At 39.8% G+C, this 27,598-nt stretch overlaps 4 protein-coding genes and 2 non-coding genes across 9 annotated transcripts in view; 3 read left to right on the top strand and 3 right to left on the bottom strand.

The window, feature by feature from the left end:
- S6kl (S6 Kinase Like) overlaps positions 1-3,764 on the bottom strand; it is a 43,535-nt gene extending 39,771 nt beyond the window's left edge. Inside the window, 8 exon segments of the mRNA XM_071710592.1 lie at positions 1,885-1,973; positions 2,139-2,297; positions 2,381-2,488; positions 2,570-2,654; positions 2,739-3,006; positions 3,116-3,216; positions 3,380-3,538; positions 3,611-3,764. Coding sequence (XP_071566693.1) covers positions 1,885-1,973; positions 2,139-2,297; positions 2,381-2,488; positions 2,570-2,654; positions 2,739-3,006; positions 3,116-3,216; positions 3,380-3,436 — 867 coding nt within the window. The 5' untranslated portion in view covers positions 3,437-3,538; positions 3,611-3,764.
- On the top strand, positions 1,479-1,552 carry Trnan-guu (transfer RNA asparagine (anticodon GUU)). Its single transcript has one exon. It is a non-coding gene; the product is annotated as a tRNA-Asn (tRNA).
- Positions 1,684-1,755, bottom strand: Trnaw-cca (transfer RNA tryptophan (anticodon CCA)). The gene has a single exon. It is a non-coding gene; the product is annotated as a tRNA-Trp (tRNA).
- Positions 3,765-4,500: 736 nt separating the features above from the next.
- On the top strand, positions 4,501-7,200 carry Ubce2m (NEDD8-conjugating enzyme UbcE2M). Its single transcript, XM_071710593.1, has 4 exons — positions 4,501-4,796; positions 4,882-4,976; positions 5,159-5,365; positions 5,641-7,200. The coding sequence occupies exons 1-4, from the start codon at positions 4,694-4,696 to the stop codon at positions 5,779-5,781; spliced, it is 546 nt and encodes a 181-aa protein (XP_071566694.1). The 5' UTR covers positions 4,501-4,693; the 3' UTR covers positions 5,782-7,200.
- Msk (importin-7 msk) lies at positions 7,190-15,894 on the bottom strand. The gene is made up of 19 exons (XM_071710572.1): positions 15,659-15,894; positions 14,716-14,797; positions 14,485-14,635; positions 14,218-14,376; positions 13,974-14,130; positions 13,704-13,894; positions 13,437-13,610; positions 13,204-13,349; positions 12,970-13,133; positions 12,717-12,836; positions 12,281-12,607; positions 11,996-12,182; positions 11,519-11,742; positions 11,343-11,435; positions 11,007-11,233; positions 10,685-10,890; positions 10,349-10,621; positions 10,120-10,263; positions 7,190-9,994 (listed from the first exon to the last, which is right to left on the bottom strand). The coding sequence occupies exons 1-19, from the start codon at positions 15,740-15,742 to the stop codon at positions 9,927-9,929; spliced, it is 3,177 nt and encodes a 1,058-aa protein (XP_071566673.1). The 5' UTR covers positions 15,743-15,894; the 3' UTR covers positions 7,190-9,926.
- An 863-nt stretch (positions 15,895-16,757) lies between these two features.
- Abl (tyrosine-protein kinase Abl) lies at positions 16,758-27,191 on the top strand. Of its 4 annotated transcripts, none has more exons than XM_071710474.1 (10): positions 16,758-17,681; positions 18,287-18,440; positions 18,727-18,836; positions 18,959-19,965; positions 20,036-20,291; positions 20,365-20,499; positions 20,785-20,920; positions 20,996-21,102; positions 22,162-22,325; positions 22,547-27,191. In XM_071710474.1, exons 1-10 carry the CDS (start codon positions 17,555-17,557, stop codon positions 24,872-24,874), a joined length of 4,524 nt encoding a protein of 1,507 aa, XP_071566575.1. In that variant the 5' UTR covers positions 16,758-17,554; the 3' UTR covers positions 24,875-27,191. The 4 variants fall into 4 exon arrangements, with proteins under 4 accessions (XP_071566575.1, XP_071566573.1, XP_071566574.1 ...); XM_071710472.1 differs by having other exon boundaries at positions 22,114-22,325; XM_071710473.1 differs by having other exon boundaries at positions 20,996-21,123.
- The last annotated feature ends 407 nt before the right edge of the window (positions 27,192-27,598 follow it).

Raw genomic sequence — 27,598 nt, 5'->3', positions numbered from 1 at the left:
TTACCGTACCCACTTACCCCCACAAATCGTTTACGTTACGCAATAAGATCAAATAAAACGTGTCTCTCATTGCATTTCAGGATCGTAGATGTTTCGTCGAAAATTTCACTCTGCCAAGATAACGGGATTTTGCGATTTTTCTTATCAAATAACACATTTACAAAAAGAATTACAAAAGAATTATCAATTACATTTAGGCATAGGATTATTAATTATGGAAAATTTATCGATATTTGTAGGGAAATTTTGATCGATAGCATAGAAACGTCTGGTTTTTTTTCAAATAAATAAAAAAATAATTATAAACAAATGAAAATGCAATTAGAAGAGAAGATATGTGTATGTCGTATTTTATAATATCTTCAGAGATATATTATAGTTCATCGCGAACAATTTAAATATCTAGTTCCGAGCTGAAGAACTGTCCAGGGATTCTCATTATTAATTACGCATATTGATTTACGCATAAGATTATTAATTATGGAAAGCTTATAGATTTTTCTAGGTAAGTTTTAATTGATAAATTGATAATACAGAAACGTCTTTCTCTCGGATAAATAAAAAATTATTATATGCATATCGCAAATGAAGATGCAATTAGAAGGGAAGATATATGTACGCCGTATCTTATAATATCTTCGGAGATAGATTATCGTTCATCGCTCACAATTTAAGTATCTGGCTCCGACAATCAGTCTACCAAGGGTGCAATAAACTGCTACTAAGAGTCGATTCATGGATTTACGGCGTCATAGCCGATACCTTTCTATTCTCGCGCAAATGCAACTCCATAGCCAATCGGTTACCCACGGAGAATGCACTTGCATAAGAGCCCTCATCGGTCGCGCAATTGTTCGCGAATGTCGCATCGGCGAGCCGACATTTCCCCTTGATGCATCGATTCGTCAAAAGGGCGAGCGAGCAGCTCTATCGCACGGCGGTGCACTGGCTAGATAGGCGTAAACAAGACTGCGGTGCATAAGGTGAATGCATCCGGCGAAATGTCAAGGCGTGAAAGAAAGAGAAAGAGAGAGACCGAAAGAATTTTGCAACTCGCCACACGGAGATTGTTTCGTTTTGGTATATCACCCTGCACTCTCGCCGCTCAATACCGAATGCCTCCGTAATTAATAAACAAGCTACATGTGCATTAAGTAGGAAAGAAATCAATTTGACTATCTAACGCTATCTAACGCCATTTAGAAGCATCCACTTTCCTTTTTCACTTTTCAGAGCTAGATTATTCGTCGCAAAATAATAAATCATTGCAGCTATTGTTAACAAACTTTTATTGAAGAAAGTCCGCGTAGGATTAAATGTAGAATTGACTTGTGCAATCCGGGTTTCGTTCATCTTTTTTTTTTTTAATTCAAAACTTAATTTTCTAATTAATTTACGAAGAATTAATTTATGAAGATAATTTTACGAAAAGCTGGTGATAAACGGTAAATGCACTTGCAAGGGAAGTGCAGTCAAATGCCTCCGTGGCGCAATCGGCTAGCGCGTTCGGCTGTTAACCGAAAGGTTGGTGGTTCGAGCCCACCCGGGGGCGATATTTTTTTTTATAATTATTATACACCGACGCGGTAATTATTTTTAATATTGTTTCTAATTAATTTTCGTTATAGTTTTTAATGATAAATTTAATTAAAAAATAATTAAAAAACGAAAAAAAAAATTGCTTGACCCCGACGTGATTTGAACACGCAACCTTCTGATCTGGAGTCAGACGCGCTACCGTTGCGCCACGGAGTCGTATAATGTTCTCTGCTTTTAGTGCAGTGATAGGTCTAGCCGTACACTTAAAATGGAGACGTAACACAACATTAAGTAATAATTATAGTAAAATAATATATAAATTTATACTTAAAATCTATCACATACCTCATTTGTGAGTAAAACACAGGCTAACACACCCAGAGACCACCAATCGACCTCCTGCCCGTAATATTCCTTTTTCAGGATTTCAGGTGCTGAAAAATGATGTGAGATTTGCATAAATGTGACGAAACGTTACAGAAGTGTATTTTATATAATTTATATTGTATAATTAACCAATAATCTCAGTTACTTTCAGCAGATTGCATGTATAAGGTGTATATGTGCTATTATGAATGTACATTTATATATTTTCTTACCCATATATTGGGGCGTTCCACAGAATGTGTTTGTTCGTTCTGTGCGATGCAACCATTTGGCCAAACCAAAGTCGATAATTACAGCATGGCCGTATTCATCAAGTAGAATATTGGTTGTTTTCAGATCTCTATGTACTACACCAGCATTATGTAGAAAATCTATAACATGCGTTCTTGTATATAGATATCGAATTTTATACACGTTACTAATACAGAGTTATTGAAATTATTCTTATTCTTACCTATAGCTAAGGCAATTTCTGCTACATATATCCTAACTACTTTCTCAGGCAAACAGCCATACTCGTTGACTAGTGAAAATAATTCTCCCCCAGAGATATAATTCATCACTGTAATATTATTTGCATATTAGTGTCAGTTTGCTTAGAAAATTACATTAAAGCTTAAACGCTGTAATGATAGATACATACATATATACAATGTCTTCCTGCCTTGCCATCTGTGGACAGAATTTACTATGAAAGGATGATGTCCAACCATTCTCAGTATAGCTGCCTATGAAAGTATGAAATGTCAAATCTCTTATTATGTCAAATCAATACATTTGTCGAAGCAGTATTGTCTCAGATGTGCACGCACCTCCTGCTTAGCTTGTCTGACACAATTTTCTGCCACGATCATAGCTTTACTGATCACCTTCAGTGCAAAAACCTGACCAGTTTCCTGTTTTTGCACTTTATATACTTGTCCATAAGCACCCTTAGCTATTATATCTAAGAAGACGTATCCCGTTTTTAAAGCTACTTCTTTAACTGGGAATTCTGGCAGAAATATTGACTGGGAACGTGAAACTGGCCATACTGTCTTGGAAGATCCATGAATATCCTGCGCAGCGCTTTTGATCCAACTATAATAAACGAGTGTAAATTTAGTTCTTCCACTCACAATATTTAAAATGTACGGAAATCTGTTATCAAAGACCAAGTACGACATAAATTATTGCTAAATTGCGTTACCTTCTGTGAGAAGCACGGGACCATGATCTCCCCTCCTCGTTGGAAGCCTGCGCTATTACATTGTTGACGCAGCTTCCACCGAGCAAATCACTGAGGCTGTACTGTAAATTAATAACATTACGTTTAGTGGGAAATACATATATTTCATTATAACGCGATACACAAAGGCGAAACAAACGCGACACTTTTAACAGAACACAATAAACATTTTGTTATAGGTTATAGGTTAGGATATGGACCTAAACTGTCTAAAACAATGCCCACCTGACTGTCATACTTCTGTTGATTATGATTGCTCCTCTTGGCGTTAGAGTTGCCCATCCAAGTGACAGTGTCTCGATCGATCGTCGATCTTCTCAAACGACGGACAAGCGACGATTCAAATGCGGCGCTTCTCGATACGTCATTCTGCTGTCAAGTTATCTGAAATTAATTAAACACCGCCATATTCATTCGCGCGTGTATCATACTGTCATCAAGCATGTAAATACGCACGGCGCGGCGCATACGGTTATCGTTATCCCACACGCCAAGTCCGGCTCGATTACGAATAAAATTATTAATCAGCGTAAGAAATTAAGATGCAATGTCCAGAATTATCGAACACGGCGTACCGCCCAGCGCAAATTATGTAATAGCAAACTGACAAACTTACTACGCAATGAATCGTTGAAAATTATGCAAGATTTTATTTACAGTGTCACGATCATGCGACGATCATGCGCAGCGCTCAAGTGACGCCCGCAAAGTCGGCGAATCACGTGTGAAAACGGAGTCGCGATTGTCGCAAAGCGCTTTCAAATATCTTACGCATACAATCTCGTTAGGACGTTTTATTAATAACGTGTGTATTCAACCGAGTACATACGCAGGTGTTAAAATTTAAATGTACTCCTCCGCGAACGGCGACGTCGCGATGATGAATCTCGGAGCACGGATTCGCAAGTATTGTAAAAGCGCGAAACGCGGACTTGCGCGGTAAGCGCGGTTAGGCGGTAATAATTACATGCGCAAATATTTGTCGGAGATCTTCCGGATCTCCTTCGCACGCGAGGTATCGTAAGCAGAAACCGCGCAACGTCATGTCGCAAATAATGCTCCACCCGTTTGCAATCTTTACATAATTATCGCGAAACTTACCGGAGGAAGAAGTGCGGAGTGCCGCAAACGTTCCTCTCGCAAGCGCGCGGACGCCCGTCTGAAACGCCCTGAAACGGTATCGGTGGCGGCACCTCTCGGCGGAGGCGCGAACTCTTTAATTGCGCGGGCGGTTTGTCGGTGGAAGGATATCGACGCGCGAAAAAGGAGGGAATTTATTGTCTCGCGTTTTCGCGACGCCGTGACATCAGCGCGCTCATGACTGCTCATGACCGTCCGTCCACGTGACGCTAGCCGCTGCGCCGCCTGTGCGTGTTGCGTGCGACTTTGCGGGACCAACCGTGCGATTGATCTCGTGGTGTCAAAAAATCGTGCGGGTTTTCAGGGGCGATTTTTTTGCGTATGCCCGTCCGCAGCCGCGGCCCGAGCCCGAGACACTTGTATGTCAGCCCGCGTCGGCATTGAGCGCGCGATCTAACTATGATCAAATTATTCTCGTTGAAACAAGCGAAAAAAGATGGCGAGTCACCCAAGGCTGGCACCCAGAAGAAGGCGTCCGCGGCACAGCTGAGGATCACAAAAGGTTCGGAGCGCCCCGTCCGGAGCACGTCGTCCCACCTCGCCCCGTTTGCTTTCTCTCACCTGGCGTTTGCCCTCTTTGTTTCCAGACATAAACGAGCTCAATCTCCCGAAAACGTGCGGCACGGAATTCCCGGATCCCGACGATTTGCTAAGCTTTAAATTAATTATCTGTCCAGATGAAGTGAGTAAATACACGTCTGAAGCTCCTTACAGCTATTACGGTTGATCAGGTCACTGTCACTTTTGTTGTCTTGTCGGAAATCTGGATCGCTTTCAGTGTCGACAGTCGACAGACAGCTCCTATCAACATTGACAGTGGTTTTCGTGTGCTTCGAAGATTTGAAGGTTTATTAACTGTTTCAGGGATTTTACAAAGGTGGTAGGTTCGTATTTAGTTTCAAAGTCGGGCCCAATTACCCGCATGAGCCACCTAAGGTGAAGTGCGAGACTCAGGTTTATCATCCTAATATCGATTTGGATGGCAATGTGTGCCTCAATATTTTGAGAGAAGACTGGAAGCCTGTACTCACGATCAATTCCATCGTCTACGGCCTCCAGTATCTCTTTCTGGTAGGTTTAATTCTGTCATTTCTGATACTCTTTCTAATTTGCGATGTTTTTCGCATGAAAACTATATTGCTATAATTTATATCATATGAGAAAAATTCTAAAACTTATAAATATGCACATATATGTGTGTGTATGTACCTAACATTGTATGAGATTCTTATTAATAGCAAAATTCATATATAGAACTTCATTTTCAATGTAATAATACTTCTAATATCTATAAGTATGATCCAATTCTTTTATTGGAGTTGAGAGGAATAAATGTTTTGACACAGGAACCAAATCCTGAGGACCCGTTAAATAAGGACGCGGCTGAAGTTCTACAAAACAACAGAAGGGCTTTTGAACAAAATGTAGCGAAAGCGATGCGGGGTGGTTATGTAGGATCCTATTATTTTGAACGGTGTCTCAAGTGATACAGTGCCTCGCCGTCGATACTGTACACGCTTCTCCAAGGACTCACTGTAGGTGAAGAGATCCTAAACGGTGTCCTCATTATCACTTGCGTGATAACATTAACATATTTACTTTCTTTATGTCTTGCCAGGCCTATATACATTTAACTGGAAAAATACTTTTTTTTTTGTTAGTCGATCCAGGGTGAATTGAATTCATCGTTCACTGTTTTCGATGATTACCAAAAATGTTTACTGGCCGTGGCATTATTTTAGTGAATTTGAAGTGCAGTGTTGAAGGGATCGTAGAATTATAGTTTGACATTTGGCAGATAATAGATGTTACGATGTGAGATATTTGATTCTGGACCCGAAATTGGGTTGTTTCTGGATCCTGAATTTTTAAACCTGTTTTGTGTTTTTATAGATACCTTAATTTATGAAATATTTATTTTCTAGGAGGCATAACCCATTTTCGTAATAATTTTTCACCGTAGCATCTATCAAAATCTGCTTCTCTCATTTAAATGTATGTACAAGTAACTTATGTATTGACTGAGAATGGAATATAAGGCTGTTACAAAACTGCAAAATGTTTCGTTTGGATTTTCGCAAACAGCATATTTTTACACCCGACAAAACAGGTCTCTTTCTAGAATGCGTAAAAATAACTATGGATGTCTTTTTATGAAACAAGTTCGAATTTATTTCACACTAAGCGAGGAAATTGGCTTGCTTTATGTACAAGTACAAACCTTATAGCAGTCGCTAACAATTATGAGATTACAATACAATCGTGAGATTTGTTATGCTACAAAATTTAATTTATTATACTCCATAATTACTAGAAATGTTGGAAAGTGTATTTTGAACGTCACGCTTGTACAGAGTCTATATAAAATAATTGAGCATATCTCAATGTAGTTTAGAAAAATTGATACATGCAAGAATCACAGAAATACTTATATAACAAAGTGTGTTAAAATGTGCCACCGATACTTCTTTCTGCTATTTGCTCTTGTATTGATGTATAAATCGGAATATTTAGGTAACATCGTATATATCTCTCCAATCTGTATGCATTTTGGAATTCATAATAGTAAAATGTGTATAATCGCTGGTGAAAGTAAGAAAAAATAATCATGAGATCAATTATATCTATACAAGTGTTTACGAAAAGATAATTTTTTATTCATTTTTTAATCACAAATCATGTAACAAAAATTTAACTTTACCTATCCTTTCTAAACAACTTTAATTTATTTTTAAAATAATATACGATTGTGAATTCCAAATTACTGTACGATTGCGTATAATTTTGTTGATTACTAAATATATTTAGACAGATGTAAGAGAGAGCTAGATGCTAATTCACAAAACATTGTAAACTCCAGAAATAAAGGTCTTGGATAAATAAATAAACGACAGATACAATAGAAACTACATTTTCAGTTTAATAATGAAGTTTCTATAAACTTCATCCGTATATTAAAGCACCAGTATAGTTATCTTACCTCTTATCAGTTTATACAATATCGAGACTTATGCGTATATGTGAATTTATTATAAGACTCGTCGCCGCTACGATTATTTATAATTTATTTTTATTCATTATATAAAAACTACGGAGATAATATGTGTGTGGTAAATATTCATTACAAAGAAGTTACGGCTCGTATCCTAAAGAGCAAAGGAACAGCTTTTTCGTCTCTTCTCTCTATCAATTATTAATTTATTATTCTTTAATACAGTACTTATAGAACTTATAAACTAGAGAAGTGTCCTGGCCTCACTCCGACCTACAGCTTATTCTGCTGTATTCTTTAATTTAGGTCCCATCTGCGCGTCAACGTCTCAAGGCACTTTTTTAAAAATATTTGTGTTTGAAAACTGACGCAATCAATAAACTTTTCCTCATTTCATGCAAAGATTTTTTAACCGTACCAAATGATGGGTCGCGAGTTCGGATCACAGTGCGAAGAGCGATGGTATCCTTTATTTGATTGCGTCGTATTGTTTATGAAATAGATACGATACTAAAAATCGTTTTTATGCTATACATATATATCTGATAAACACTGCAAGAAATTAATAATTATAATTTTAAACGAGCCAATCTAAAAGCAGGGCACTGCAAAAGAAAATTATAAGAAATATGCAATTTATTCAAGTATGACTAATAACGTTGGAAAAATGATCGCTTAACATCCACACACATCACACATATATATATATATACCAAAAATCTTTCTTCTATTATTTATATACCATTTTATCAATTAGAAGTATTGTGTAACATATTGATCATAACTATGTAATTTTTCATAATATTTGAAACAATTTGAATTATTCTGTTACATGCAAAGTATCCCTGGCTTTTTGAAAATCGAAAGAGACGTGCGCATTATATATAACAGATATTTTAAAAGTATTGAGCAATAATACACATACATTTATATATATCCTTGACTTATATTATTGATATAGTTTTATATCATTAGACTTTAATTAACTTTAAACGAAGTTAATTTATCTTATATCATTTCTCTTCTATGCTATCCGCTGTATTTTTGCATGCACCCTGTACACAGAATCTTTAATAGGAAAACTGAATTTGGATTAAAATTATTACACAGCAATTTCTTGCAGCTTTATATGAAAAACAGATAAGCCTTGCATTCGATAAACATAATAAAAGTTTGGTCGAGTATATATCATAATAAAGCATATATCCTTATCAACAAAATGTTGATAACCTAGTTTCACTACCAAATAACACTTTTAGTACAAGCTCTTGAACTTAAATACAAGATCACAATTTATATTCTGAAGCAACACGTAATTGACAAATGCGTCCTTTTGCATTCTGATATAAAAAGCACTCTCTTGTGCAGGAATCATTTCACTAACCACAGCACAGAACACCTCTTCTTTGTACGCCTTTATCATTTTGGGCTCTGATATTTATAGTTAATTTCTGCTCCGAGTTCGTCCTACATAATTACAATACCTCGTGAAAGAAAGAGCTCTTCTTAGATTTATCGTGTTTTTGTTAATATCTTTTATAATACAATATGGATATTAGTTTACTTTACAAGACCTAAGCTGGTAAACACTTTGTTACACTTACAGAAACTATTCAAAGTGCTTTGTTAAACCATTGGTAGCGGCTCCATCTTTCAGGGTACAGTTTGGACAGCGTAAAACATGGCAGAACTTATCTTTTTCAAAATAAAGCTGTGCTGGGATTTATGTAAAGTGATCGGTAACTGCAGAAAGAAATGTTTAACCATATATAATACAATATACATTTAAACAAAGACTTGAAAAAAAACAGTGTTTATTTAAAAATCTAAATTACTCTTATCTAAATATTTTCTGCTAGGTAAACACAGTTTTGCAAATTACGCCTAGTAGCCTTGACAAGTTACATATTTCTTTTTTCAGCAAGATAGCAATTCGCAAATAGATCTGGAGAGCATGATGTTTTATCGAACTAATTGTTAATAACATCAAATAATATAGTTTATACACATACTCGAAAGTTTTCTTTTGATATATTTATACCAACAATTTAACATAATTTTTGTAACATATATTTATAGACTAAGCGATTTCCTTTTTGCTAAAACAGGTTGAGCCAAATAACTGCCAAATAACTAAATCTACATTTTATGAGAATATATATATATCTAGCAAGCTATGCTAGAATTTTCTTAACCAAAGATACTCTGAAAGTAAAATATTTCAATAGTAGTACTTATTCAAAATAAATTTGAAATTGTCAAGAAAACTTGTTATAGCTTGCTAGACACGGATTATGTCACTTGAATCAAAAATTTAATTGTTATACATAATAAATGTGTAGAAAGAAATATACATTTTCACATGATTAAGAAGTAAATTTGCTGTTTCTTAAAACAGTAATAAAATAAAACCGAACAAGACTAATTTTATAAAGATAAAATTTTAATGTTATTATATTAAAGCAAGACTGTTGAATTGCCTTAGTAATGTACAATTAGTTTACAGAAAAATAGTAAATAGGAAATGCGTCACATTTTCGAAATGGTCATATAGTAATGATCATGTGCTACAAATGTCTGATCCAGATTCTGTATAATTTGTTTACTTACTTAATCTAAAATTGAAATGATTACAAGTCTTTATCGACTTAAAGGTGTTCCACCGAAGTTAAACGAAGTGGGCACAGTCTGTGAGTGAAAGACATATCCTAGAAAATTTAGAAGGATTATAGATTCACATAGATAAAGTAATAGGATTAAAATAAAAAAATATATAGATTAACTCATATCAATCGAGGTAAGTTCTCAATTGTTAAAAGCAGTATGAATTTACCTCCGCTCTGCTCGATCCTTTTACTTTCTAAAGCTGCTTTACGCTGATCTGCCAAAAGAATAATTTCTTGCAGAGCTTTTTCTTGCTCAGGGCTTAGAAGACTTGTTAAGGCCCTGTACCAGGCCACGTCGGTTCTTTCAATATCTAGTTAAAGATAAGAAATACATGAATTATAGATTTTAATGTGTATCTTGAAATTTATCTCGTGTATTATTTTTTAGATATTTACTTTGTATGACTTCCTTGAAGACAACATATTCATCTTGATTGGAATCATCTGAATCCAAGGGTGTGGTATAGCTTTCGAGAGCAGTCTCTTCGTTACCGTCGTATTCTGAATCGTCATCATCGTCATCTGATCTATGATCACCGTGACTATCTTGAATATTTGCATTAACGTTAAAGCCATGTTGAGCGGACGTTCGAGTTATCTTATCCTGTAATTTCTCAAGATATTCTTGATTGGAATCGTCAATATCGTCTTCGTCAGATGATAAAACCTCTGAAAATCACCATATTTAATTAGCTCATCATATTAATTATCATTTATATACGAAGCACTCACCTTCGTCAATATCACTTTCCTCCTCATCGTTCTCGTCATCGTCTCCGTCCGTGACTTTAGCAGCATATGCTCTCTTCAAACCTTCGAATAGCAAGATTAAGGATGGAATAATCTGCGTTGCGCATTCATTAACGGCAGGTGGTCTTGCAGGACCCATACTGATTAATGTACACAGTCCAAGAACACACAATTTACGATCGTGCAAGCTGTGGAGAGAAATCACGTAATTCGTTGTTACAAATACAAAAATTAATATTCTAAACTTTTGTATTTTATATTAATAATTTCGTACTAGAATGTTTTATATAATAAAAATACATACCCCAAAAAGCAATCAGTATCATTGATCCATTGTTTGATAAAACGAGAAGCGAGTGGCTCTGTCGACTGATCGAAGTTTCCTTGCAAACTGTCCATTGTTTGAAGACAAAGAGCAGGATTATAATATAAAGCGGCAATGACCACTTGAAGACACATCGTTCGCAACTCTGAAGTTTTAACTTCGCGCATTAGGCGTTCGAGGACTAATTGCACAAGTGATGGTATACACTAAAATTGAATCGTTTTTTATTCGTATTACGTCGTACTATTTCATAGATCATAATTAGATTCATTTGCATGTGCAATTGCAATTTCTACGGATATTACGTAACATTACCTGATCTATATGTCCTTTACATTGCAAAATTATGACTTCTAGTAACTTGGCAGCATGACACTCTGGATCTTCACCACCCTCACCAGTTAAGACCTATAACATAAAAAATAGTAGCTTGTTTAGAAAATAATAATACTGGGGATTGTATAGACAGAATCTTCCCTTAAAATACTTACAGCTTTACACATATTGAACATCGCAACAATGTAATTTTCATTCGATAAAAACGCCTGAGTATCGACGGTGATATAATTATGTAATGCGGGCATCATGTCAGTGAAATAGTCAAAGCCGTCTTTTTGGAAGAGTTGATACATGAGTTCTAGGACTTTCCACATGTCTTCAGATATGCCTTTACCAGTTAAATCGTAAACTAGCGATAACGCTTCTTCATAAAATTCTGATTAAGAAAAAAATTCCATTTTTCTTAGTATATGCTCTTAATATAATAATAAATATATCAGAGAAGTATATACCATGTATTACAAAAGAAAATATTATATAAGTGTATAAGTAAATGTTATTAATATATATTAAAAATCGAAGATAAGTAATCCAAGATTACTTGGTGTAAATTCATAATTGAAAGTTAAATACTCAGAACAGTATTCTTTTTACATTCAGAATAGAAATTTGAATGTAAAAGAACATACCCATTACGCTGTGTCCAAAGATGTGAGCTACTACTTGGAGGACAATCGGTTCGAGTTGCAGCATAATTTGTGGCTGTGCCTCCATTACTGTTAACAATGTTTCTATTGTGTTCAAGAGGCCCATCGCTGTTATTGCCTTCTCGTCGCTACCTTCATCTGTTTCAAGCACTTGGCTAAATGTAGCAGCCTGGATAAAGAATACATAACATATGTTATCATACAGCACAATAACATTCTACTTTATTCACATAATCCTTCTCGAAATATTACATGAAAATGTCTTACCAAATGCTGACAAACTTCTACAGCGATTGGAATTAGTTGCTCAGTGTATGTACAGACGATCTTCTGCATAACACTTGTCAGATCATCGTTTTCAGTTTGCCTTATAATATTCAGCAATTCTAGTGTTATCTGTTTAATTAACGGTTCGATGTACTTCTGAGCCTTCGGTTGTGCCGAAAGCACCATCTGAAGCGCTATGGCAGCTTCGACTTTAACAGGCAAATCTTGATCCGTCAGAAGAGCATTTGTAATTAACCTGACTGCGTCAACTAAAATTTGTTCCGATTTAAATTTAATTTCCGAAAAGTAATGCATCACCCAGCAAGCCTGAAAGCATAGTCATTGTCACTGCATAAAAAATTGATAAATATTATCATTATCATTATTATGTAATATATTACATAATGATGATAATTCTAGTAATAATTTTATTTACTCTCGCTCGCATATGTCCATGCGGACTACTGAATTCCGGAAATACGTATTGCAGTAACATTTTATCCATTTGTTCCTTGTAAATCTTCTTCTTCAACAAAACATCGGCTAAACTTCCAATCTAAATAAAATATAATTTTATGTATTTTACATTAACGATAAATGAAACACATGTGGAAAAATAATAAAAAATTATTAAAGTAGCCACATAAAAAAATGCAGGTAGTAAACACGTTTTTTATTCATAAACGCACCATATGTAATGCACCATCCTTTTGTCTTGGATCTGCATCTCGACTAGTTAAAACCTCCAGGCAAAATTGCATCGTTTTTTGTAGCATATCTTTTCGTTTTCTACACGCCGAGTGCAACAAAGTTTGTGCTGCCGTTACCGGCGATACAAAGTCTTCGAAAATATCTGAAAACACATTGGTAAGTAAAGTTCTCCACATTTAGGCCAATGCGCTTCAATATCAACTTGAATTTACCAAATTTTACTCTGATGTATTCGTATGGGTCGGTATTCCACAGTTCCTCATCAGCGGCGGAATACGAGAGAATGGGGAATAAAACATCGCGTATAATTTCAAACATATGAGGCTTCAAAAATTTCCAAGAGTATGCATGGCTCACACTAGAATTTCAAAAAAATTGTCACGTTTATTAAACCTTGTGGAACCTGATAAAACTTCGATTTATTAACATATAGATAGATCCTTACCCCTGATTGATGTAATTGATTGATTGCTGTATCACTCTAGGAGAGATATAAATTTTTCTACGATATTGATCCAAGATCCTTAGAAGCACTTCGAGAATACCGGCACTGAAGGTTTGCAAGTACCATTCAGCGAATTCTTTATACTCTTTGGTCACATTTCCCGGACTACCATATCTGTAATTAACAATGCCAAATCAGAATGTAAGTATCTCTACACTTTCGTTATTTTCAACGTAAGTTTCGACCATCACTAATGACTTTAATTACCTCTCAAACATTCTGTGCAAAATATGCAACGCCCATTTTTTACATTTCCACCAAGGCAGTTCCGCGCGTTCGTCATCATCAAGATCTGGATTATTAGTCTCTGGCGGTACCGGTCTATCGGCTATTTGTCTTACCACATCCATCCATTGTGAAAATACATTTTGCGAAATAAGGTCAAGGGGAAGTGTGTACTGCAAGGATAATCATAAAGTTTCAAGATATTTTCCAACTAATATATATTATTTTTTTTTATCTATAATTCTTGTATACCTGTGTAAGTGCAAAGAAAATTTTCAATATCTGTTTCTGAAGTAGAACAGATTGCTCAGATGAATCTGGCAATAAGCGTACTATCAATGAATAGATCATAGGGAATAACAAGTTCATTGCTTCATTTAATGGTCCCCTCTCTTCTGCTTTCTTGTACCTAGTTATCAGAACAAAGGCGTCGAAGCATTATAAAATCATTTCCTACATAACAGGGTAACAAAAGTGTACTAATGAACAAACGTACTCGAAATTTTTAACAAGCTGATGCAGCGCGAGGAGAACGCCAGGCCAACACGAAGCATCTGAATTTTGAAGATATATCGTAATTTTGTCCACTATTTGTGTCCACCGTCCAGGAAAGTCGTATTTAACTATATTACTGATGCATACCGCTAATTGTATTCTAAACATATAATACAGATACGCTATGGTAATTTTAATATATACATTTTATATTAATATATATATTTTTATGTTTTTTATTAACAATATGAGTGGGATTGCAACTTGCCTAATTAAGTCTGGGGCATGTACCACGGCGTCTACTATGGCATCGCGTATCATTGCACGATCTTGCTCATGAATACTAAATTCTATGGGTCCAGTGTCAGTGTCCTTATCGGCCCAATTTGAAGTAATTAAATTTTTTAGATAAATTACACCTACAAAAACAACGAAATAAATCATGCCTCGTGATTTATCCTTTGTCTTCGGTTCTGTTACACAACAAATAAATATTTACCGGCTTGTCTGACGGGCATATCGACTTCGTTTGACATTACTACCTGCAGGAGAGTTGGTGCAAAACCAATAATTTTGTGAATCTGAAAAATTTAAGCGCACATCGTATTGCCTTACTGCTTATGATAATATTGTTGCATTATCATTATTGCTTTGATATTACCGCAATAACTTTTATTCTGAGCTCAAGATAAACTTACGGAATATACAAAGAGTGAATAGATAGCGTATGTTATACATATATACCGAAAATATATATGTAATAGTAATATGATAGCGATATGTAAATGACAAAATTACAGGCCATGTTGGAACAATTTCGCTGGATGGTACGACGTGTTAGCACGCAACGTATAAAAATATACGGAACGATCTTGAGAACCATGTTCCAAACGTGGTCGGAGGTCAAAGGCGCGCCACGAGAGTAAATCTCTCTCTCGCGCGCGCGCGAGGAGAGGTTAGCGAGTGCGAGCTGCGCGAGTGCGGGGCCCGCGTGTCGTACGACCGGGGCGAGCGGGCGCACGTCCGGGAGTCGGACAAAGGGTTCCAGTTTCCCCTCGCGGGCCTTCCTCGTCGGGGCCGAGATCGTCGCGCGCGGCCGCTTCACGCATAGACGAGAATCGGCGTCCGCGAGAAGAGGAGAGGAGAGCCCCCCTCCCCCCTGCGGCGGCGGGAACGGTGGTAAGCACGCCGGCATTATCCTCGGCAAGGACGGCGTCCCGCGATTTCGCGCACATGGGCGAAGGGCGGGAGGGCCCCGTGCGCGAGGGTACGGCCACGAGACGGGTCACGGGGCCCACATGTTTTCCGAGATGCTCTCGGAAGGTCGTTCCGTTCCCCCCCTTGCCCCCTCCCTCCCTCTCGCCGGGCGAAATCGCGCCGAGCACGTTTTTCCCTCGATCCGACTCCGCGAATCCCTCGAGTCTCGAGTCCGTCGCGCCTACCTGGGTGAGCTGCCCCTCCGCCTCCTTCTGCTGCGCGGGGTCGATCGTCGCCCGCAGCAGCTCCGTGAGCTTACGCGCGTCCATCGCTCCGGGGGCTGCCTCAGCTCGCCTCGTATTAATTAGACGCCTGAATTTTTGTGATCGACTCTCCCAGCACCGGACTTGACCCGGCGCATTCACCTCACACTGCTCTGCTCCTTGCCTCACTTGCCTGCCTGCCCCGTGCGGTCACGTGACACAACAACATGGCGGCGTGGATTGGCTTTTGAATCGTCGCATCCGGTCGCGGGGCATGCGGCTCGCGTGAGATGCGATCCCGCGACGGCGCGAGCGCGCCGTCACGCGATGAATATCGCCCTAAGCATGATGTAAAAGGGCCGGTCTACAATGGCCACGTTCAGCAGACCAAGCCGTTCAGTAGCAGTCGAACGTGATTGGCTCTTACTTTTAGAACCAACCAATCAACGCGGAGTGTTAATAAGACAAACTCAACAGTTGTGTCTGCTGAACGCGGCCAATGGGTGTTGTAAGTCGTAAATCGTAAGTATTGGCCAATCACAGTTCATTATTCTTCGACCGCAAGGAGAATAATAGACTGTGATTGGTCAATTCTTACGACTCACGACTTACAACACCCATTGTAGACCGGCCCTAAGGACTCTTCACGGCGACCTTGATTAAATCCCGATTAACTTTAATCGGCAATTAATCGGCGGAGCCGCTTGAAACAAAATTTCTACCTATATGTAACTCTTTATTTCCGATCTAATCCTTTTTTCACATTTTGAACAATGAAAAATTAATAATTCTATTCGTATTAACAAAATACGGGCATATTGTTTGACAAGTGATCGGAGGTTGAGAACCCTTACTTATCTTTCACTTTCGTTGCTTCCGCACTTATCTGTACTCGTGTCTAATTTAAGGTTTGCTTTTTGTGGCTGCACCACGTTGCATTTGCTGCACTTAAAGCGAAATAGGCGTACAAACCAGATGTTAGAAAGAAAAAGAGGAAAGGAGGGAAGTATGAAAAGTTTGGGCTGAAAAATGAGCCTTCGAAAGATGATGGCCTTCGCATCCACGTGATTGGTCGGTTTTCACACGTTCGTCTACCGAGCCGCCTTGTTAACAGTTTCGTTCATTCGTTCTCTTTTCCAGTCACGTCGCGATTAAACTTCTCGCGCTTGAAATGAAATGAGTGCGTAGGCATCGATGAGGAAAAAAAGAGATTAGAGAGGCTGTCCAGCTGGAAGTAAAGCCAAGACCGGATCGATAAAGAATCCAGTTATCAAGCAGAGTGATTATCGACATTTGGTCGGCGCGGCGGTCCGTGCGCCTTTCGCTCGAGCGCGAAAGAATATCGATATCGCGCACGGATCCACCACGGTTGACTTGGTTGACAGGACAGCGCGGAATTAGGAACGTGCGAACGGGGGCACCGTCGTGTAGGGCACCGCATGAGAATCCGCCCAGGCGTCGTGCTGCCGCGCAGCAATGCACCGACAAACTAAATAATCGACGTCAAAAGCTGTCAAATATGGCGAGGGGCAGCGAGAAAGAGAGAGAGAGAGAAAGAGAGAGCGGTAATTGACATGTAAAAATGTGAATGGCCCCGCCGCGGCCCGCACTGTGATCCGTGCTTCGATCGGGTGGGTGGGTCGCGCGCTCGTGGCTCGTGGCCGAGACACGCTCGCGGTGTCCTCGCGCGGATCGGGTCTACGCCAACGACGACGACGACGACGACGACGATCGACGACGATGTCGGGCCCGTCGCCGGCGCCTGCCAAGTGCCGGAAGTGAAGTGGCCCCCGCACGGCGAGGGTGGCCGGAGCCGGACGGTGCGACTGGGCCCAGCGCGACGTGGGGCATGGTACGGTAATCGGCGGGCAATACGCTATGGGCGCCCAGCAGACCAAGGACAGGGTGATCCCCGCCGGGTCCACCGTGCGGCAGACGCGCAAGCAGCCCAGGAACCTCAAGGATACGCGCATCATAGGCTCTAACATATTCACCGAGCACAGCGGTGAGAACACGCACGCTATCGTCCGTCCACCTTGCTCTCCACCTCCGGGTCGAGGGACTCTCGCACACGTTCCACCGGCTGTTCCGTTGAGGCACGAGACGGTTCCGTGACTCATGGTGGAACTGGCATGCTTTCCCTGCGCTTGGCATGTTTGTCATAGTTGTGCTTTCATGACTTGACACAATACAATGTTGCAATACCTTGTAGTAGCGATGATAAGAGAGTAGTATTTGGAAAGAATCTAGTTTCACGATAACGCTTTCTGAGTCTGTAGTCAGTGTAAATTAATGTCTATATTGGCATGCATGTCGTTGAGTTAGTATGGACATTAGTGGCTAAATGAAGGTTTTGCAATATCCAAGCATGTGTATATATGTCGTAAAAAAAAAGAGACAAAAATTAAAAGTTACCTGCATGAGATTCCATATACAAATGTGACTAGTTAATTATTCTCATTGTATGTTAAATATTTTGAATGTAATTATGAGGTTTTCCAATATCTTGCATCATTACATAAGCAAAGATCTGCCTTGAGATTCAGTATCGGATATCTTCCTTCTGGTACATTGAAGGTTACAAATAGGATCTTTTTCTATTTTTTACAGAGGCACTTTTGCAAAGTAGACCTCTACCTCACATTCCAGCATTGCCAGAAGGTGATCCCCCAAGTGGTTCTAGTGTTCAATCAATTTCACAGCAAGCTAATGTTCAACAGCACGCCAGTGTGTCCGCTAGCGGACTTCTTGAAGCAGCAAATAGGTCAGTTCACAGTTTGAAGTCTAAAGTAACATATGTCATGCTTATATAATAACTGTTTTACTTCTGTAAGGTTAGATAGAATTATAAAAGATTCTTATATATATTGTTTTTAATATAATACGAAGGAAATCTTTGTTACGTAATTTCTTTTACATATTTTGTTTTATGATCTACAAGATTTAGAATATAAAGATAATAAATGCATCAATTATAAAAAGGAATCTGCTATCTTTATATCATCGATTATTTAACTCTAGAAATAATATTTTTCATTTTTTATATACAGGTGGACTAGTAAGGAAAATCTCTTAGCACAGGAAGAGGATGATCCTCAATTATTTGTCGCCTTGTATGATTTTCAAGCTGGTGGGGAGAATCAACTTAGTCTGAAAAAGGGTATTAACTTATCTTTATTAAATCTTGCGTATTACATTTTATCAAGTATTTTAGATGCATACACGTTGATCGTTTATAAATATCACGTAGCTTAAATGCTATTCTATAACTTTTCTGAACAGGTGAACAAGTACGTATCCTAAGTTACAATAAAAGCGGCGAATGGTGCGAGGCCCACTCGAGCACCGGGCAAGTAGGCTGGGTACCATCGAATTATGTAACGCCCGTGAACTCCTTGGAAAAGCACTCTTGGTACCATGGAAGAATATCTAGAAATGCTGCAGAATATCTGCTGAGTTCAGGGATAAACGGTAGTTTTCTTGTACGGGAATCGGAGAGCAGTCCTGGACAACGTAGCATCTCTTTGAGATACGAGGGTCGGGTGTATCACTACAGGATCAACGAAGATAGCGAAGGAAAGATGTTTGTCACGACAGAGAGCAAGTTTAACACGTTGGCTGAGCTAGTGCATCATCATTCAATGCTTGCCGACGGCCTTATAACGCAACTGCTATATCCTGCACCAAAGCATAATAAGCCTACCGTCTTCCCGTTGAGTCCGGAGCCGGACGAATGGGAGATTAACAGGACGGACATAGTAATGAGGCATAAATTAGGAGGTGGCCAATACGGCGATGTGTACGAAGCGGTCTGGAAGAGATACAACATGACCGTGGCGGTTAAAACGCTGAAGGAGGATACGATGGCGTTGAAGGATTTCCTAGAGGAGGCGGCCATCATGAAAGAGATGAAACACAGGAATTTGGTACAATTATTGGGAGTCTGTACGCGCGAACCGCCGTTCTACATCATCACGGAATTCATGAGCAAGGGAAATCTCCTGGATTACTTGCGGAACGAGAGTAAGCATCAGATCAACGCTGTGGTTCTGATGCACATGGCTACACAGATCGCGAGCGGCATGAGTTATTTAGAGAGCAGAAATTTCATTCATCGCGACCTGGCGGCCAGAAATTGTCTGGTCGGCGAGAATCATCTCGTCAAGGTCGCGGATTTCGGTCTAGCCCGTCTTATGAGAGACGACACATACACAGCTCATGCTGGCGCGAAATTTCCCATAAAATGGACTGCACCGGAGGGTCTAGCATACAATAAATTCTCCACAAAGGTACAGAAATCGTTAAGAAGTATCGTTACCGCGTTATTGGATTACGAATATTGATTGGTGATTTTTATAGTCTGACGTGTGGGCATTTGGTATCTTGCTGTGGGAGATTGCAACTTACGGAATGTCCCCTTACCCTGGTGTCGACCTAACGGACGTTTATCACATGTTGGAAAAAGGCTATCGAATGGAATGTCCCCCTGGTTGCCCACCAAAAGTTTACGAACTGATGCGTCAGTGCTGGCAGTGGTCAGCGGCAGAGAGGCCAACTTTTAAGGAAATACACCACTCATTAGAAAATATGTTTCAAGAATCGAGTATTACTGAAGGTAAATGAACTGTTCTAGATACCTAATTTTATTGGGTGTAAAGAACTGCACTCTTATTGTATCTTATATTCAGAGGTAGAGAAGCAACTTCAAGGTGGAGGAGAAATTCCGTTGCTAGCATACAAAAAATCGCAAACTGGAAGTACAGGAAATATACATGGGCTTGTTCTTGTATCTGAGCAATTATCTTCTTCCGGCATAACGCAAGGTAATACTTAATATTATGGCATCGATAATGACTCAACTGTTTGTCACGCTTAGCGTTGAAATGTAAAAAGGTGTCAACTATTCTTATAACATGATAAAAGACAAATTGAAATTGATTTTTTAAATTTTGATATATATTTCAAGGAGTATTAAACAATTTTATATATTGTTTCTGATATTTTTTTATCTTTGAGATAGAATATTTGACTGTAATTTAATGTCTTGTTTTACATCATGAAATTATCTAGTATATTATTATTTATTCAACGAAATATATTTTATGTAGAAGGAGTCAGTTCGGTCAGCAAGCTGAGTACTTTTATGGGTGGCTTGTCAAGTAGAAGTAATAGTAATATGGTTCAAATGCGAAGATCTACCAATAAGAAAGGAAAGCAGGCGCCAGCGCCTCCCAAACGAACAAGGTATATTATCTTTTTCCTCATAAAATATACAATCATGATTAGATACATAATAAAACTATGTGTCTTCTGCGACAGCTTGCTATCATCGTGCAGTTCTTTTCGAGATTCTGCCTATCAAGAACAAGACCAGCAAAATGTCGAAGTGAGCACTATGACGCTTGACGATGGCACAGATCTAAATGGTATTGATAAGATTTTTGAAGGTATTCCACTATATCAAATTAAGTGTAATGATGAATGCACGAATGCCGCTTCCATTTAATTTCTTTCGTCAACTTTTAGTTGATTTTAAGTTTAATTTTGATATGCATCTCCGCCTACACAGTGATTTACGGCTTCATGAATGTGGGTCATTCTCCTCGAGCCAGTATGTATACTTGAATGTTAAATACATGCCGAATACTAATTTCCAATATATATATATAATAGTACTTGGATATATTTTATTAATGCATACTCGAGCGTTTGCATCTCGTACATACTGTAAATTGTAGCTATATATACAGTTCTCCGTTCCCATTTATACGAGTAAGGGACGGTACTTTACATATGTTATCTATCGTACTGAGTTACAAACCCAACACGCTCCATATATACTCGTGCATGATATTTGTTTCTGCAGAGGTACAAGTAGAACGTCGTTTTCTCCTTTGGTTTTAGATTTCTAGATATGTATCAATTTGATTTCTCGTTTAATTATTCCCATTCTAAAGATTGAAACATTCGGTTGCGCAACGGCATTAGTTATTATTTCGTCGATTTTATAATCGTATAAAACTCAACTGTGTTCAAGCAGTGTTATGTGAGTTTACTGAGCTTCTATTCATACATATATCACAACAAATCATTCAGAAGACTAACACACGTCATATACTATTTCCCATTTTTACTGATTATTCATTGTCGACGATGTCATGGCACTTTTAACTAACTAATAGGATTACAATGAGCATAATTTTTAAGGATCTGCTGTTAACTGAATGTCGATTAAAGGAGAATGACCCCTAGGATGAATGAAATGAAGTGTGACGAGAAGGAAAATCAGAGAATTAAGATTGATAGGCGTCGCAAATGTTCTTTTCTTAGCTTTCCTCCAGAAATGGAATTTCCTCTATAACGCGTTTCGCTTACATGCTGGAGAGATATGTTAGCTATAGATTGTATACAGTACACTTTATTAAATGGCGACTCAGGTATCACACGTGATCTCGTGACAATGGCTACACAGTCAATTACTACAGGAGGTTGCGATATGGACGACGACGGAGATGGGTCGCAAGGGACAGCAGAACATAACTTTGTTCCTCAACCGTCAACCTCGCCGGAACCAGTATCCAACTTACCGTGCAATCAGAAACAAATTAAATCTCGACCTTACACGTCTAAGGAAGTACTGCCTCAGAAGGTACAATGATCTTACGTTGAGCGGCCACAATTTCAGAGCTATATAAATACTAGACACATAAACATACCTTCTTTACCCGTAACGATAACAGTCTTATATGTGTTGAGAATCTCAGAGTAAAATCCGTTTCGATGGTAAATGCATTTAGCACTGCTTGAATAACTTGCGATGCTCGAGCCGAGGAAGCGATTCTGCGATTTTAGTATGAAAATGTATTTCAGCTGGTACACGTGGGTGCGCTGGAGGTGCAAAATGTTAAGAGGGCGATCAACCGCTACGGCACTCTGCCAAAAGGAGCCAGAATCGGGGCGTATCTGGAGTCCCTACGACAGAGTGGCATGCCGCCGAATCAGGAGAACATTGCTGCGTCCTCTCTGTCCAACGCAGTCATCGAACAACAGCAGCAAGACATCATCACCGCGAGTGCCGTCGACGTGGTCCCGCAGCATCGTTCCCTTTCACCTCGTCAGAACAATCTGCGCAGTCAACCGCAGATGACGCGCAGCAATTCCTCGAGCGGAGTGGTGAATACCTATCAGCCGCCGAACTCACCACGCAGCCGTGCCGTGGGTATCCGGAAGACTAACACGGAAGGGATCGGCCTACGGACCTTCCGAGCGCCGAATAATTCCAGCTTTCGCACCGCCAGTCCGTCGAGATCGGTCCAACCGACTCTGGCTGATCTGGAGTTCCCGCCACCGCCGGTGGATCTGCCGCCCCCTCCGGACGAAGCCTTCGGTGATCACTGCGAGCTACCGCCACTCGTGACGACGGCGTCACCATGCACCGAGACCTCTTCTCACGCGAAGATCGCAAGTTCGCCGGTCGGTCTCAGGAAAGTAAAAGCGGAATGGCGAAGCAAAGACGAGATTAGCGATCACGATCAGGACGATAGGAATAATGATGTGAGGAACGCGGAACCGTCGGTGAAGGAGGCTAGCTCGCGATTCGGCGTAAATCTGCGACGCCGGGAAACGACTACCAGCGATGCGCACTGCGGCGGCGGTGGCGGCGGCGGTGTCGGTAAATCCGCGGACGAGAAGAAATTAGTTTACAGGTCAAAGGAGACGACGAGTAGCGGTGCGATTAAAGCGGAATCGTTGGAAACGACGATGGCGGCGCCTGAGGAAGCACCACCGCCGCCTCCGCCGCCGCCGCCACCGCCCATCGACAGCGTCATAAGCAGTGCCGGTACCACCGACACCTTCGAGTCCAAACCTGGCATGAAGGAGATGCTAGAGCTCAAGCTGATCAACGAGATCAAGCAGAGCGCGGACATGAAGCACGGTGGTACCAGTTCCGCAAAGAAGATCGGCAGCGCCGCTAGTAGCAACGCGCCTCTGTCGACGGCGCCGCTCGATCCGGCGTCGCAGCTTTTGTCCGAGTTGTGCGCCAGCTTCAGCATGGATTCCGCCAATAGGCAGCATATCGTTCCGAGCGAATATGCGATCTCGGTGTTGAAAAGCAACGACGTGTCCAGCGTTCAGGAACACGTTCACACGAGTATGCAGGGCGTGCATCCTGAGAGGAGCAGCGGTCTCAAGGATATCCCGATGACCTCGCCGATTACGGAGGGCCACGTATTGAGTGCCACTAGCGTAGGTTTCAAATTAAAGAAGGTAGATAAGAGGAGTAATCCGCAGAGGGAGGAAAATCCGGACGGTCAGATAATCGATTTCAAGGCCCGATTGCGGAAGGTGGACAACGTCGATAAAGAGAGAGCTACGGCGGACGAGAGGAGCAAGTCGTCGCGTTTCGACGACAGCACGCAGGGGAGTAACGTCGCGGATTCGGCGGATTCGTCGTCCGGCGTGGACGACGCGAACGATGACAAGCGCCGCAGCACCGGCAGTATTAGTAGCCTAAAGAAATTGTGGGAGAATAAAGAGGCTTCTTGTGATAACCAACCACTTAGTCCTAAATTAAATGTGAGAGGGGCGAGTAGCAAGCAAGATATCGGCGACGTTGCGAGCGAGGACTCGCCGGAGGATCACAGCGGTGCCTCGACCAGGAGCTCGACCAGCAAGAGCGACCCGCGAGTGTGGCCTCCGACCTCGTCGTCCTCGATAACTTTGGAAGTGGAAAAGCCGATCGTTCCGGCCAAGCCGTTGAAACCGCTCGGACCCTCCAGCAAACACTACGGTTCCTCGATATACGCCACGCCGAATTGCAATAAGTCGCAGAGCGACGACGACGGTGGCAAGCAGACCAGCGGCGAGTCGACAAAAGGGGCGAAACACAGCGTGATGGAGATCTCGAACGTCATAGAAAACAGTATTCTGAATCTGAAGGGCAGCCCCACCATCGTCATGGCCAGCTGGCTGCAGCTCTCCGACAAGGTCGGTTTGCTGCACGGCATGTGCGTCAACCTGACGGACACGGCGATCGCGCCGCACGCGAGATTCCAGTTCCGCGACCTGCTCACCCGGCTCGAGCTGCAGGCGAGGCAGTTACGGGCCGCCGGCACGCGCAACATCACCGAGAACACGAGACTCTTGTGTGACGTGCAGAACACGATAAAGGACGTGATAAACACGGTGCAGAGGTAAAGCTGCACCGAGCCGGGTGAAAAATCAAAACGAGCATCATCTCCCCCTGCGAGTTTCTTCCGCGCTCCTCCGCCCTCCTCCTGTGATGTTCCCCGATCGCAGAAATCATCGCTCTCGTCCCCTCTATCTCTCTCTATCTCGTCGCATCCGCATGTGGGCGTATAGTATACATAAATCTATATAAATATATATCTAAGTCACTAATTAAGGTTTTATCAAGGAATGAAATCTTTTTTGGAAGCATAGTTAATCTGCGAGCAAATACGATAAGAGTGAATTTAATGTGAATAAGTCCTTAATCGATAATACGACTTTACGACTGCATGATCGTGTTAGGGGCAAAATAATCCAAAGTTGCATGAGTCGCCGGTATACACTTCTCGACACGCAGTCACATAGGGACGCATACGTACGAGATATACAACACAACTCGAACGGAAATCCTGTGCAGCAAATTCTACAAAGTTCGTATACATTTACATCTCCGCCTGCAATACCATCCATGCGTTTTTTCTTTTTTGGAAGATCTTTGGAAGACCGCTGTGTGGTCAGCGTGCAACACACGGGCCTGGCAGAAGTACGGCCTTAAGACGAGAAGAAAACGTATACACCATTGCATGATTGAATTTTTATGTCGAGACATACGACGGTTTTCATATACGATAGTAAATGTGATGATTATAGTTACTGTATGGAATAACCGATTACGCAAAAAATTCTCAGTAGTATATAATCGGCGTATTGGCATGAGACGGGAGCATATTGAACGCGAAAACGAGAGTCGTCGCGGGCGCGGAAATATCGACACGCTAAAACTCTATATCCTCGAGTCGCTTACGTACCGCGTATATAAATCGATTTCGTTTTACATGTAATTTTATACACACGTCGTGCTTAGTATATATACATATATTATACGCGAGATTTTTAGACTAGACTATATATATATATATATATATAAATACGGACACACACCTAAGCATAAGCCGTTTCATGTGTACTGTGGGACAATATAAACGATTTTGTATTTGTATAGAGTAAGTTGGATATAACAGCTATACACACACACACACACGCGCGCGCGATAATCGATTACGCCTATACGTAAAATTATATTCAAACAAGCCACAAAATCGAATGTAACTAATCAAACAATTTTTGAGTGTCGTGTGCTTCGTTTTTATCCATGATGGTATGGAAACCATGATGGTGTGGTTCTTCCAAAGGCACAATAGCGGAAATATTCGCCTGAAGACATCCATGTGGACCGTGAACTGATTCAGTAACAATAATTTATGGGAAGTGCGTCTTAATCGATAAACACGTTATGTCAGAATGAAGCGAGAGCCGGAACAAAGTAACGGACAAATAATAATATACGATATGTATTATCTGTGTCTTTGTACAGTATTCTCTATCTGCTATCATACGCAATCGAAGTTTTTAAATAATCATGCATTTGTTACTCGCACTTATTCTTCCGTATTTATGATTCATATCGCATTTACATTTTTTAGATAAAAAAAGAACAAAAAGAAATGAATAAGCTTTAGTAAATATTACGTATGCGCAGTTAAATTTCTATTGTTTATGACGATATAATATTACAAAGTTCCACGCAGATGTTCGTTAGCGTCGGCTGTGTGCATCTCTGCGGAGGATACAAATAAGCTATAAGTTTTGTAGTTTATAATACATCGATTGTAAAGCTATATTGCCCTGATAACGCACCGGACTGATTTTATGGAGGTTTTCAGGCTTATACTTCATTCGGCTTGTGCTCGATACTAAAGGAGAATGCAATAGATACAGGAAATAAGTCATCGATGAACTATTTCTTATGACACTGCCTATATCATACGTTACAGCTAGTAGTATACATAGTATACATTGAATTCACTAGTAGTCTTAATCATGTAAATGTATTTCTTCTTTTGATCCAATTCTCCCAAGTTTCTTTAAATATGTTTTTGTACCTGTGATAAACTAATCAAGCCCTCCTTTCTCTTCTTTTCGTCAAAAGAATCATGCTCAACAGAAACGAATAATAGTTTATACGAATAAATTTTAGTCACCAGACGTTTATTCGAATGAAATTGTATTATTGAAAGAGATAACTAAAATTAATGTTTTATATAATGTGTATTATAGTAATTTTATGTCTATTTATACTCTCTCGTATTTATTTCTAATTTTTTGATGTAAAATTACTCTCTCTTCAAGAATCGACCAACGTACTGATTTACTAATACAAAATTTTAATATTGCTTTATACATTGATATAAGATTGAAAGCGAAAATAAAAATAATTACCGAATTATGTTGTTTTTTTCCAGTTTGAATGACTCGTAGCTTTGCCCCGGATAGTAATGTGTACTATCAGAATTGTATCTTATTTTACTATATTATCATGGACAAATAATATAACATACACATTGTATTAGTGTTTTATGATATTTATTATAAAAACTTATACTTTATAAAAATATAATTTAAAAATGTTACAAAATTTTCTTTGCAAATTATCACAGTTTACAAACTATTGCTGTTTATAAAACTATCATAATATAATTATAACTAGCAGTCTCATCAGTTAATTTATATTAGACTGGTAGTTATTTGACTAATTACTCCTAGAAGAGTCAGTTATGATTTCTTACAGCCATGATTATGAAGGTTGACTGATCTTCAATTTGGAGTACCCCTCGTACTTCACACACATAG

Source organism: Temnothorax nylanderi, unplaced genomic scaffold, assembly GCF_030848795.1.
Source record: "Temnothorax nylanderi isolate EJ_2023f unplaced genomic scaffold, tnyl_v1.0 TNYL_tig0090_pilon, whole genome shotgun sequence".
In the NCBI taxonomy this organism is placed as follows: domain Eukaryota; kingdom Metazoa; phylum Arthropoda; class Insecta; order Hymenoptera; family Formicidae; genus Temnothorax; species Temnothorax nylanderi.
This window is presented reverse-complemented; position numbering and strand designations above follow the sequence as displayed.

Coding starts and splice junctions, on each gene's coding strand:
- Ubce2m (XM_071710593.1), top strand. CDS start 4,694: ATGATCAAATTATTCTCGTTGAAACAAGCGAAAAAAGATGGCGAGTCA. Junction 4,797..4,881: donor ACAGCTGAGGATCACAAAAG/GTTCGGAGCGCC, acceptor CTTTGTTTCCAG/ACATAAACGAGCTCAATCTC. Junction 4,977..5,158: donor TAATTATCTGTCCAGATGAA/GTGAGTAAATAC, acceptor TAACTGTTTCAG/GGATTTTACAAAGGTGGTAG.
- Msk (XM_071710572.1), bottom strand. CDS start 15,742: ATGGACGCGCGTAAGCTCACGGAGCTGCTGCGGGCGACGATCGACCCC. Junction 14,798..15,658: donor CGGAGGGGCAGCTCACCCAG/GTAGGCGCGACG, acceptor TAAATTTTTCAG/ATTCACAAAATTATTGGTTT. Junction 11,234..11,342: donor GTAAAGGACATATAGATCAG/GTAATGTTACGT, acceptor ATTCAATTTTAG/TGTATACCATCACTTGTGCA.
- Abl (XM_071710471.1), top strand. CDS start 17,555: ATGGGCGCCCAGCAGACCAAGGACAGGGTGATCCCCGCCGGGTCCACC. Junction 19,966..20,035: donor ACAATAAATTCTCCACAAAG/GTACAGAAATCG, acceptor TGATTTTTATAG/TCTGACGTGTGGGCATTTGG. Junction 20,921..20,995: donor GCGCCTCCCAAACGAACAAG/GTATATTATCTT, acceptor CTTCTGCGACAG/CTTGCTATCATCGTGCAGTT.